We start from the raw sequence: 13210 nt of genomic DNA, 5'->3' as shown, positions 1-13210 counted from the left end.
AGAGAGAGAGAGAGAAATTAGAGGTAAGTTTGAATCTTCTGTTATATCTGATGCATAGAGGACGCCAAAATTATAATAGATTAATGAGTAGATCTATAATGGAAAAGGAAAAAGAAAGCATTATGTTGATCCATTATTTCAAAGGTGCAATGAGATCTATAGATTTATGGTTGAAACCTTATAATTAATTGCATGTTTAATCGAGAAAATTTGTATCAAACTTAAGTAAAACAAGTTTGGCTTTCCTCAAAAGAAAAGGTGAAACAAAATTAACACTATATATACACACAAATAAATATTCTTCTATAAAGCATAATGCATCGTACTAACGATAATGACCATTGAAAGTTTCAGAACTAGAAATTAAATCTTCTAGCAGCATTCTGGCCCTGATCATCCTTCCATGCATTAACTACTCGTATCGTTTTAGTCATTCCAATTGGTATGTCTGGCACAAAGAAAGGGACAATGGAGGAAGAGAAAGCAATGCAGGAAATTGTCCACATTATAGAAGAGCAGATAGCTAACAGTACTAAAAAAGTAGAGGTATAAAACATTTAATAGGCTAAGGACTTTGCATTTCACTAGAATAGCAGTACAAAATATACTTGAGGGAACAACAAAAAAGAAGTGGAGTTATATTTGATCATATAGGAGCAACAATGACTTAAAAGCATTGTTTCCTTTTTTTCCTGATTTGTTGTTTTCAAAGATAAATCTTGCTCTTGTTTCCCAGTCAAAGTTAGGCATATATTTATAAATTTGATGCTGAATCCTAATTAAAGTCAAAGTCAAGGCAAAAGCCATTAATTAAAAGTATAAAAGTCATGCAACATATTGAGAGCCATGAATTGTAAGAACCCAACAATCTTTGATTGTCAAATTAAAAGTCAAGGGTTATGTCATGAACGTAGTAATTTAAATCAAGATCATGAGTTGTACAAAGCTGAAGATGTATAGAAATAAAAAAAAGTTGAGTCTTGCTTCAACTGGGTTTTAAAGGTTCGAAGGGTTTAAGATAAAAATATAATTAGTTTTCACAAGAAGAAAAAGTAAATTATCCACTAATAACTAGTAAACCACAGTTCAAAAATGCATGTCCTTCAAACGACATAAATATTTCTAGTACATCCATTAGCATTTTGAGTGATCGATCTACAGATCCCAACATACATATATATATATATATGCACTAGTGTTAAGGCTGACAAAGATTAATCCTGCACCATACTTTGTGGGAATGCCAATAGGAGACTAGTAGTATCTTGTACCATTCTGATCACTGCCAAGTTAACCTAACTGCTCCAATTCCTATTCTGACATGCATGAAAGCAAAAGAGTCACCTTTTTCCTTCTCCACTACAACTATCTTCTGATCATAAGGAGCTTTGTTGCAGACATGAAACTTTAAAAAAGTAGTGGTATCTGCCCTCAATTATCAATACAATCCAAAGAGAACAAAACAAATTAGCATGAGAGAGAGAGAGAGGGTACAAGATAAAAGCCCACATTATTAAGAAATATAATCGATCTCACAACCTTCTAAAAGGAAATAAATGAAAGAAGGAAAGAGAAGTAATAAACTCATTAGATTTTTTTTCTCATTAAGATCATGACATCCTCTAATGGGAGAAGAACAGCTAACATCACCAATAATAATACATATAGTATCCCATTATCCCATGCCTATCTACAAACATAACATAAAAGAAAGCCAATTAATTTAACTTACTTCTCCTGCTTCATTCAATGACCGCGGTGCATGCAACCCTGGATCCGAGGTTCCTCTCAGAGCAAACATAATGACTCAGAAAAAAAAAAAAAAAAAAGAAGAAGTTTGCAACCGACATGATCTCTCCGATCCAAAACAAAGCCTAGGAATCGAAACAAAACGACAACGAAATCAAGAACCCACCAAGGAGAAAGGAAGATCAAAAGAGCGGCGCGTTCCAATAGAGGAAAGAAGGATCAAGAGGAATGGAGGTGGAAGAAGAGATACCCATGCCCATGCCCATGCCCATGCTCATGCCCATGCCAAAGTTGCTGCTGGCTAATATGTCTCCAGCTTCAAGTTTGATCATGCCCGAGTTGGCATTCTCCTCGAATTGCAACAAGTTAGGGTCGGTGGTTACAAGATCCGAGTTGTTCAGCGGTGAGACCAAATGGTGGTAACCGAGGCTGAGCGAGTTGAGATGAGAAGGTTGGAGATCGAAGTTAGCGCAAGAGGAGGGAGGAGGAAGAGGAGGAGGAGAAGAAGAAGAAGAAGGAGGGAGAGGAAAAGTGAAACCCATGTCGGAGGAGAAGAAGAGGGGATTGAGAGAGGATTCTAGAGGCGGAAGCGAGAGAGGAGGGAGGAGAGGTGCGACTGGAGGAGGAGTCGCAGCGGAGGGTATCGGCGCAGGCTTCTTCGCCCGCTTGTTCTTCCGGCATCCACCGCCGACGGGGACGTTGCGCAGGGTGCCGCCGCGCGTCCAGTAGCGCTTGCAGGCCTTGCAGAAGTGGCGGGGCTGCGACAAGCTGTAGTTGTTGTAGTAGCAGAACTTGGTGTTCGACGAATTGCACCTTGGGCACTCGAGCGCGCGCTCTTTTCCCCTCGCAGGCGATGAAACCTGCGTCATAGTATTGCTCTTCTTGTTGTTGATGCAATTGCTATTGCTATTGCTATTGCTATTATCGTTGTTAGTAGTATTAGTAGTCGTCGTCGTCGCCGCCGTACTGGTGGTGGTGTTGCTTGGGATCAGAAGCCTCTTGCCCATACTCTGAGAGGAGGAGGAAGAAGAAGAAAGACAAAGAGATCAAGTAAGGAATAAAAGAGATGGATGGGTGAATAATGGAACATAGAGGAAGGTTCCGTGCCAAATAGCTAGACAACAAAAGAAGCGTGCACTATTATTGACCAGATGCTGCTGATAGAGATTTAGAGAGAGAGAGAGGTGGGCATGCATGTGGGTGGAGAGTGGAACCGAACCTGTGGCCACATATTGGTAGTCGTAGTAGTAGCAGTAGATGAAAGGGTTGTAAGACTCCTACCACCCAAACTCCTCCCTTCCATTGCCGAGCATTTCTTGATGAAGAAGCTAGAAGCTGTGCGTATTACTACTAGTAGTGGTGGGGCCAAGAGAGAGAAGAGAATTCTAAAGTACAGGGAGAGTCGTGTATATATAGAAAGAAAGAAGGAGAGAGAAGGAGAGAGAGAGTAGTGTGTATGGAAGAGGGAATCCCGAGGAAGGCATGCAGAGAGAGAGAGAGAGAGAGAGAGAGAGAGAGAGAGAGAAGAAGAGAACAAAGAACAATCCTTTGGGTGGAGGTGGAGATGGGGGTGTGGCTCCCAAGGTTTCTCACTCTTTCTCTCTCTTCCTTAAAAGAAAAGAAAGGAAATTCTCACTGGAAAGCGACAAGACGAAGCATGTGGACTCAGAGAGAGAGAGAGAGAGAAGGTGGATTTAATTGGGCTTCCGAGATGAGATGGGCTCTCTCTTATTACTGTTGCTCTCCATTTGGATTGGAAAACCGTTAGGTTAGCCACAGGCATGTCATTGCTTTGGGACGACAGTTCTTGCCCACACCCATGTGAGACAGCTCATTTCCTACTAGTTAGAGAGAGTAAAGCAATAATGAGCCGAGCCAGAGCTAGAGCCGACTCAGAACTTGGCTTTAGCTAAGACGGTGCTCGACCTCAATTTACTCAACTATTAAGTCGAGTTTTAAATAAGCCGAGCTTAGACGGCTCACTAATAGATGAAGAATAGAAGAGAGAGAAGAAATGGATTTGTAGCGGTCCAGTCAAGGGATCCCCAACCTATGCAAAAACTTTGAGTAGAGTAAGTTGGAGAGAAGAGAGAGGAAGCCGACAAAGAAATTAATTAGGTCCGAGGACTAGGAGTGAGATGGACTTGTTAAGCATTCATTGTTATTCCATGCTTACATTTAATGCAATTTGTATATAAGTGTGAGGAAGTCTACATGTTAATAGCTTATGCTACGAAAAAGGAATGGAGGGTGTTCAATTTGATAGGGAAACTTCACAAATATATGTTCCCAAGTTTAGTCCAACCCCAGACATTCATCTTTTTAGATCATTCAGATCTATTTCTATTCATCTTCTTATGCTAATTGGAAAAGAAAAAAAATTCACTCCCTCTATACTTTTCACTAAGTATTAAAAAAATCAATTATATAAAATGAAAAAAAATAATTTTTTTGAAGTTTGAAATGGCTTGGAGCCAATTGAGCATTAGACATAGAAGACTTGGGTCAAATACTAGTGATGAGCAGTGGCCCCACTGAGCACTCACCACCCACCCGAGTGGAAGAGAAAGAGAGGGAGAGAGAGAGAGATTCCTATTCGGATTGGCTCACCTATTCTCACAATAAATAAATGAATAAAATATAATCTTTCGAGAGAATAACTCAAACCTTATGACGAAGGGAAAAGAATGTTCACATGACCCAAATTTTGAAGAGAGAGAGAGAGTGAGAGAGAGTGAAAGAAGAATCCATCTTACCCACCAAAGTCTGAGCAACATCGTCCACAGAACTCGAGGCCAGACGACAGCGATCTCAGTCCCAGGGATTATTCTATCCAACTCTATTCTATTCTATTTTCTATTCCTATTCCTATTCCTATTCTATTGTTTTGTTTTTGGAATAAGTTATAGGAGATGCATTGGTGGACGCGCATAAGTATGAGGAGCATGAGACAACTTGTGAGAGAATAATAGGCACGTTATCCGATAAAAATTTATACGTAGGGCCATGCAATGCAATAGAGATAGATGAGTGGAATGCACCAAACTTTGGTTCCATGTTACCAAATATGGAGTCCAAAGAATTTAGCTAGATTGAGTGGATTAGTATGTGATTGGTGATAGGTTTTATATATGGATAAACTCCGACATTATGTCGGCCAACTCAAACTTATTCACATAGAGTAAATTATTTCTAGTCTATGCAAATAAAATATATAAATTACTGTCTGAGTTAGCGATTTTAATTCATATACGAGAGATTCTTAATTGGTATTCGTTAACATGTGAAGGTGCTGAATAATTGGTTGAGTTAACGATTCCAATTTATTACGTGTACATAGAATCACTTACTAAATTATTCTATGTAGGTAAATAAGCTATGTCCTCGATCACATACCCCGTTCATTTGTAGATTAAGTTCAACAACAGTACATAGTATAATTACGCTAATTTATTAATACTAGTATAATATAGCTTAGTTTAGTATAAATTATTCTTGTGTTTCTTTGTAAATTAGTATAGTGGGTAATAATTTTACTTGAGATAAAAAATTAAAATAATAATTTAGCAAATGACTAAAATACTCTTTATAATGGATATGCGAAGAGATGAGAGAAAATAGAGTTTTTCTTTGACCTTGCCAAATATAAAAATATTATATGGAAAAAAAAGAGAGAAGTATGTAATATTATACTACTATCGAGTTAAGTAAATTTCACTATGGTACATTATATTTTAGGTTAAATTATATCGACGCTTCTTGAATAATAGTGTGATAACACATTGATCTCCTGAACTAAAAAATTCTGACACCTAACACCTTATAGTTGTGAGCCATTTAGGCAAAATGACCTTTTTACCCATAATTATGTGGCATTGATTTATAATGTGATTGGCTATTGACCAACATTACTATATCCCCATATTATCGTTTACTTAGCAGGAGTTTGTGAACAATTTGACTAGATGTCTGCTTGTGTGAAAGGCATTTTAGTTAATTAGTTTTTTATTAAAATAGGGAATGATGGCAACAATGTCATGAAATGCAACCAACAAAAAATGGTCATGTCCTAAGTACATTAATAGTTTCTTTTTTTTGTCAAAATGCCTTACCACATCCTAATAGAATGTCCATTTGTTCTTAATTTTTAATAATTTAGGAGATGTTGTTGTCAGGTTTTCAGTTCAAGGGGTCTGTGTATAACTACACCATTATTCAAGAGATGTCATTCTAATTTAACCTATCTTCTATGTACAAGCCCTAGTATTATAAAAAAATTGATATATTAAAAGTATCTCAAACACCCATTCTATTTTATTTTATATCATTTTCATTTATAAATTATCATGTAGAAATCACATGAGCAGCTATATGATATGTTTACCTTTTATATATTGGAGGAAAAGAGAGAATTCATTGTAATTATAAGTAAAAAGGCATTTTGATCTTTTAACTTTTTCATCTATGACATTAGGAAGCTATGTAAAATATTTTTAATCACAAAAAAAAAATTAGAAAGCTATGTAAAATATAGTGATAGTTCATGAATTCTAACTATAATTATTTCAAATAAGAATTCAATTTGATCATTTTGAGCTGATTTTGTTAGGCAGAAACAATTAATTGGCAACCAACAGGGATAGTTTGTGGTCAAGAACTAAATAGCAATCGAATTAGAATTTGATGCAATAGTTCCTTCTTTTTTCTAATGCTCATGAATGAACTCACCAAACCATTTATTGCCAATAATAAAAGAAGTGTTCATCCTTTTCTCTCTCATGGTTACTTATGCCCAGTTTGTAAATTCTTTAACAAGAAATTGTTTAAATTTTATTAGGATCATTATATTTAAAGGTACAATAAAAAGATAAAAATATAGGAATAAAGGGAAAGAAATATTTCTATGCTATTTCTTATTTGTATTCAATTCTAGTATTTTAGAGGCTTAATTTAGTTCTCTAATTAAGTTAATTTGATGGTCAAGTTAAATTATAATCTATCATATGACTGAGATAGCTTGGTGTGTTTTTAACAAACAGAGAGTTTTATTTCCAAATAATATAAGGAGAGGATTTTATTTGTAATATAGAGAAAATGTAGTGCATTTACTTGTAATTTTCTCTACATTGAATACAGAACAGTGCATTTTTTTGTTGGTATAGTGAGCATATGTGGACAATCTAGTACTACTTAGGTGAAGTCCCACAAATTAAAAGTTAAGGTTGCATGAAGAGCTACATTGATTACACTAGTGCACTTTTCTTGCAAGCCCCACATAATCAAAATTGGAATTATCTGTCTGTTCATCTCCATCTATATATGTATAATACCTTTTTTATTAGTTATACATTAGATTTTTCTATTAAAAAATATCATGCAATCAATTTTATCCATCTAGAGACTATTTCACTCTTATATTAAAAGATAAAAAGATAGAAAATTAAGAGTATGATAGTTGTTTGATGTTTTGTCTTTTAACATCTTTAGATGGTTGATAGGTATGAGATAATTAATAGGATAAATGAGCCATAGGTCAAAAGGTCTAGTTTAATTAACCCACGAATATGTGGTTTGTGAAATAATTGATATTGAATTGAAAACAGATAATCATAAGTGCAGTTAGCCATATATCACCGTCTTGTGAGAGAATAGTGATTTTACTAACACTCTCCCTCATTTTTCTACTCGAAATATTTTAATAGCGGCAAGAAGTGGATTTGAGTTAAATAGATAGAGATTTTATATATAAATAATAAATAGACCTCGCATGATTTCAACTCATGATTTCCTATTACGGTATATTGTTTAAGAACAATAGTTTTATTCTTTTATACTTTGGCCAGTCTCAAATCAAAACTTTCATCATTTTTTGATGAAAGTCTATGGACTAGATATTTCATCATGAACTCAATTACATGCCACTTCATAAGTGGATCAATCCAACTTTTACAAGGATCATTTTCTTCAGCTAGACTGACTAACAAGTGAGCTAAGGTATTGTTGCTCCTACTCGTATAGCATACCTTGACACAAGGCAGCAACAAAATCCACCTAAGATACATTCCTGGATGATATCAGTAATTGGCCAATTAGCAGCCGAGTCCTTCATGGTCGCGGCTCTAACAATCGTTTGTGAGTCACTAAAAATCAAGCAAGGGTTAGAGCACCCCAACTTTGAGAGCTCTTTTAGTCCTTCTAGTAGAGCAGTAGCTTCTCATACCAATGAGTTCTCATAGTGCTCCAAAAGAAGAAATTTGCACGGACAAAAATCCAACGCAAATTTACTTATCTCAATCTCGACTCCTCTCGTGTAGCCCCAGCTCCAAGCTACATCAATCTAGCAATGATTAGAGCACCCCAACTCTGAGAGCTTTTTCAGTCCTTCTAGTAGAGCAGTAGCTTCTCTTTGGATTCTCATAGTACTCCAAAAAAAAGAGATTCACCTAGATTGAAGTATAATGAGAATTTACTTATCGCGATCCCTACTCCTCTCGTGTGGCCCCAGCTCCAAGCTGCATCAACCTAGCAAACCACATCCCACCTCGTAGGATGCTCGGGATGATTCTCTTCGGGCTGAGAGGGGGGGTCTTGATGTCTCACATTATGTGTCTCTCTTTTGTGAAATATTGGGGCTAGCTCTAAGCTGATGTGTCACTCTTTTGTAAAATATTAACAGGAAAGAGGCAAGCTAGCCCAAATATTGAGGCACCATATGTGACTTCCTTCAACGCCCGTACAATTTTGGGATGGGACACCTTATCTTCAATGGCTACATACTGATATCCCTCTATAATCTTTTATTGGAGGCCGACACATACCACTCTACCTTGTCCTTTCTAACCGAGGCAAGAGACATGTCCGCTAGCGAGCCCATCTTAGTAATCTGATTTTCTACTGTGGAGCTATGGAAGCGGAGGTGGCTGCCCAGCGAGCTCTCTCCTCCTTCAACTGTGGATTTTGACAAGTTGATTGAACCACTTAGATTTAAGAACTTGGGCTTTAGAAGCTCTAAATGTTGTGGCAGAAAATAAGGGGGAAACTTCAACTTTGCCTTTTCTTCCAAAGATCTTCTATGTATACATTTAGAGAGCTTATGGCCAATACGGGCACAAAATGAGCAATAATGAGATAGTCGTTCATAACAAATCAGAACCTCTAAAAAATTCCTAATCAGAAAAGTTATGTTGAGAGAACTGACTAAGGGCTTTGAGATGTCGATAGTAATCCTTGCCCTTATAAACTTTGACCACCTAAAGGCATCCAATCCTTCGCTATTCACCTCCTTCCCCACCCAGGTCACTAGCTTCTAAGTTGTTGAGGTAGATAAATATTCTAGCGGCAGCCCATGGAATTGCACCCAGAATCACAATAATCAAAGCACAACGCTTCCACCAATGTGCTGAGAGAGTATTGCTCCAAGTTGAACAAATCCATGTTGAAAGGTCTAAGGAACCAAGCTACACTTTCCGTCTATCCTTTTCCTTCTCAAAGGAGATTAGAAAGGATTTCTTACCTGCTTCAATGATCTCAACCAAACTTCTAGGTTCTAGGCTCTGTTGAGAACATTTCTGAAGCCCAAAACATTGAAACCGTTATTAGAAAAGAGTTTACCCATCATGCGAAGGTCTGAGATCCTGTTTGGTAACAGGTTTTCCTCTACCAAGGGGATAGAAACCTCCATTCCACCCTCCTGCAAGAGGGCAGAGAACTTTCACACCGGTTCATCATTAGTAGACTCCATGAATCCAAATGAATGAAAGAAACAAAAGAGGAATGACTAGGAGAGAAAATATTAGAGAGAGGAACACTCCAGGAAAAGAGGATATGAGATTAGAGAGAGGTCTCTCTAGCAAATACAAGGATAATGCACTAGGAAAACTCTCCAAGGAGAGTAGAAGACTAGAGAAAGGTCTCTCCAAGAGGAAAAGGTATTTAACTTTTATCAAATTTAAAAGTATATAGAACTACACACTTAGGAGTTCATAATTGTATTAATACTTGTGCGAGCTTCTCATGCTTAATAGATCATTTGTTTTTGTTTGTTTGCTAAAAGCTTGTGTGTCTAGAGAATTTGGTGATTTAACACGGTATTATACAATTAGGTTCGGAACTTGAATTTAGTGAGATATATATCCTATCAAAGATGTAATAATCCCTATTTATCTATCTAGAGTGAAAACTGTATGCAAAATTTTAGGTGGCATTTCGTATTTACTTAGGGTAACAACCAATTAGGTGTACATGTGTGAATTTATAGATTTTGTATATTTAAGAGAGAAAACATATGTCTACTATCAAGGTATCAATGGACCAAATTGCCTTGTGTTCTTCTTTAGGATGTTAATTAGCACTAGTGAAGCAAACAAATAAGTTCATCTTGAAAAAAAGAAGAAAAATAAAGAAATATGTCATGTATCATTAGACTCAAAACAGTCGTGGAGAGAAGGAGAAAAAAAAACTAATTGTAAATATTAATTAATATATTTAATGCCACCATCATGCTTCTTTGGAACATAATATGATATATTTATATATACATATCTATCTATCTATCTATCTATCTATCTATCAACTTTGTAACCACTCATATCTACTCTCCTGCATGACTCCATCCACTAGTGCTTGGTCTGACATGGAAGCCTTTTACTGATTGATTCCAACCCACAACCCCCCCACTCATTGCTTCCCATGGGAGGGATGACAGATTATTGTACCAAATGCAACTATTTTCTAGATTGGAATCCAATCTCTCTTCCCACTAATGCCTATTTTTTAGTTGTTCATTATGTTGGCATATTTATAAATAACATCCTATAATTTATCTTTATTATTACGAATATCTCAGTTTCCGGACATCTACGATTCAGTACCTAAGTGTTCGGTACGAGAAAATTTGTATATAACACCATATATTTTAACAAAATTGTGGTTTATATCCTATATTTTTATTATTTATAAATTGGGCTTTATAATTTAGCAAATATGTGTACAAAACATCATACTGTTATATTTATTAGTTAAACTTAACCAAATCTCTAGCTTAAGTTAACTATACTAAAATAATTATAAAAATATTCTCAACTAAGTTATACTAGAGGTATTTTAGTTATTTTAGAAATAAAATATCTCTACTTAATATAATATTATCGCATTGTTATTTCAAATCTAACTCAGGGTGGTCTTTTTCGCATATATTCGCTAAATCACAAGGCTCGATTTATAAATAGTAAAAATATAGGATGTAAACTATAATTTTGTTAAAAAGTAGGGTATTATATGCAAATTTTCATAAAGAGGTAATATAACAAAATACAAGGTGTAATCTATAAATTTTGCTATTACGAATATGGGGACCAATAGAATGTTTGAATGGAATCATTTAGATCTGGATTAGAATTAATTGTACAGAGAAAGCCAATAGAATTGAGCGTAGGTGAGGAACAGGTGGATGTTTCTCTCTACCACTACCACCATCACCATGCTCCTAATATTCAAATCATCCAATGTTTGTATTATATTAATCTAAATTCAAACTATCGATGTCGATAATGATCCAGAATTAAATACGGAGGTTGTCAAATTTTTGCTCATATTCTTCTCTAACAAGTCTAATGGTGACGTCTCATGCGTGCAATAATTTATTAATGTTGGTTGGTGTCTAGATCCATATCTTCTATTACCTTCCATTAATCAATAGCTTTGAATAGTTTCTCTCGAGTAAATTTCTCAAAACAATAACTTATGTTCTAATTTTATTATAAATCATTTTTTTTATTCCTCAAAAGAATACTCTGGGATTAACATTTTTTTTTTAACAAATGGTTATCATATAGATGAGTAAATTAAGTATAGATATAAAGTAAAAATCTATAACTTCTATATCTTTTTAAAAGAGGGAAGATCATATGCACTACTGAGATACTTTTTAACCTATATGAATTTATTAAAATTGTCTTGAGAAGAATTCATTGTAATGGTACTTCTGACAAGAGTATTTACAAGCTAAAATAGAAGGAAAAATAAGAAGACAAGAGTATTTTGGGGGTATTTCAAGAGGTATTATTAGGATTATAGTATCAAATAAAAAAGAAAATTGGGTGCTAAGCACATGCATTATATACGGTTCTTCGTCTTCTCCCTCGCGAAGATGAGGTTTGAGCGCAATTTCTGCTACTCTTTCCCTACTTTTTTTAATCGATTCATGACATACCAAGAAGTGATATTAAAGTATATTGTCCGTCATGATTCTAAAATTAAATCATGATACCAAAAATGAGGCAAAACGTTATTATATATATACTAATGACAAATAGTTCTATGCTCTCATACTATAATAACTCAGCTTATCACTCTAAAAATAAAGTGTTAATCATAAAATCACTAAAAACTAAGATGTTATTTAAAAAAAATTACTTTCTTCTACAAGAACAAAGGGTACACCTCCCCCCACCAAGTACCTTCTAATTCTATTCATAACATGGAATATTGTTAGGTAAGCAGGCAGATGAGAAACATACATGCATGCATGGGATCTGACAGGGACTTGGAAAAGAGAATGTGAAGAGCTCTAAGAAACATTTAATAAATCTTTTCTTTTAAAAACACATTTGAGATTTGAGGAATCTTTTCGGTTTATATGCTTCCAAACTTTGGTTGTTTGATTTTGACCGCCTACAAATAAAATTCAGGCTATACTGATAATTAAAACATGCCACTAAAAATAATTAAAATGTCACTATAGATTAATATTTATTATTTCGTCAAATATCACTTAAAAGTCACGTCAGTGTTAGTCAACACGGTCATTTGTGTCATATTCAACCGTATTTATTATGTGTCGACGAAAGCTATCAATAGTGATATTTATCGGACTTTTTAGCTGTATTTCTGATTGTCTTGTTAATCATGTTTCCAGCAAAATTTAGTCTTCATTATTTTATGTATCTTTCATATCTTAGAAAGAGAAAGAGAAAGAGAAAGAGAGCGACTGTGATACTAAAAACTTAGAATTTTTCTTTCACATATTCTACAATAGTGGTCGAGTCTTACCAACTATTGAAAGAAAATTGTAGATTTTGGAGAAAAATACCATGAACTTAGCTTATTGTGGACCATTATTTGAAGAGGTTTGGTCTACCCTATGTTAGAAAAGCTAGTTCTTTTCATCTAACCCTTAAATAGTTTTTGAGCTCATGAACTATTATTAATAAAAGTGCATAGTTTATAATTTACTTAACCAACCAACTAAATCTCTCTTGTCATTCAGACCTAACTGTAATTGTCAGTAATAGCTAAAAAAACAAAAGTATAGTTTGATATGAACACTATTTTGTTCATTCTAATAGAAAATTTTGGCATCAATAAACTACCATTAGTTTTGGATGGAAAACCTAACTATTATAGTATAGACCAAAACGAGTTTTAAGTCTTTAGTTAAGTTAAAATCGGGCCAAACCAAATA

General features: G+C 35.0%; 1 protein-coding gene across 2 annotated transcripts; it reads right to left on the bottom strand.

Annotated features, from left to right (window-relative positions):
* Positions 1-1085: 1085 nt before the first annotated feature.
* On the bottom strand, positions 1086-3467 carry LOC140797062 (uncharacterized). 2 transcript variants are annotated; one of them, XR_012110572.1, is made up of 3 exons: positions 2969-3354; positions 1733-2759; positions 1086-1425 (listed from the first exon to the last, which is right to left on the bottom strand). XR_012110572.1 is itself a non-coding variant. In XM_073150346.1 (2 exons), the coding sequence occupies exons 1-2, from the start codon at positions 3050-3052 to the stop codon at positions 1932-1934; spliced, it is 912 nt and encodes a 303-aa protein (XP_073006447.1). In that variant the 5' UTR covers positions 3053-3467; the 3' UTR covers positions 1577-1931. The 2 variants fall into 2 exon arrangements, 1 of the variants encoding a protein (XP_073006447.1); XM_073150346.1 differs by lacking the exon at positions 1086-1425 and having other exon boundaries at positions 1577-2759; positions 2969-3467.
* Between the last annotated feature and the right edge of the window lie 9743 nt (positions 3468-13210).

Source organism: Typha latifolia, chromosome 10 (genome assembly GCF_019914945.1).
Source record: "Typha latifolia isolate L0001 chromosome 10, TyphaL0001v2, whole genome shotgun sequence".
Taxonomy (NCBI): Eukaryota; Viridiplantae; Streptophyta; class Magnoliopsida; order Poales; family Typhaceae; genus Typha; species Typha latifolia.
Note: the sequence above shows the minus strand (reverse complement) of the source record. Positions and strands in the feature narration are given on the sequence as shown.

Coding starts and splice junctions, on each gene's coding strand:
- LOC140797062 (XM_073150346.1), bottom strand. CDS start 3,052: ATGGAAGGGAGGAGTTTGGGTGGTAGGAGTCTTACAACCCTTTCATCT. Junction 2,760..2,968: donor CTACCAATATGTGGCCACAG/GTTCGGTTCCAC, acceptor TCCTCCTCTCAG/AGTATGGGCAAGAGGCTTCT.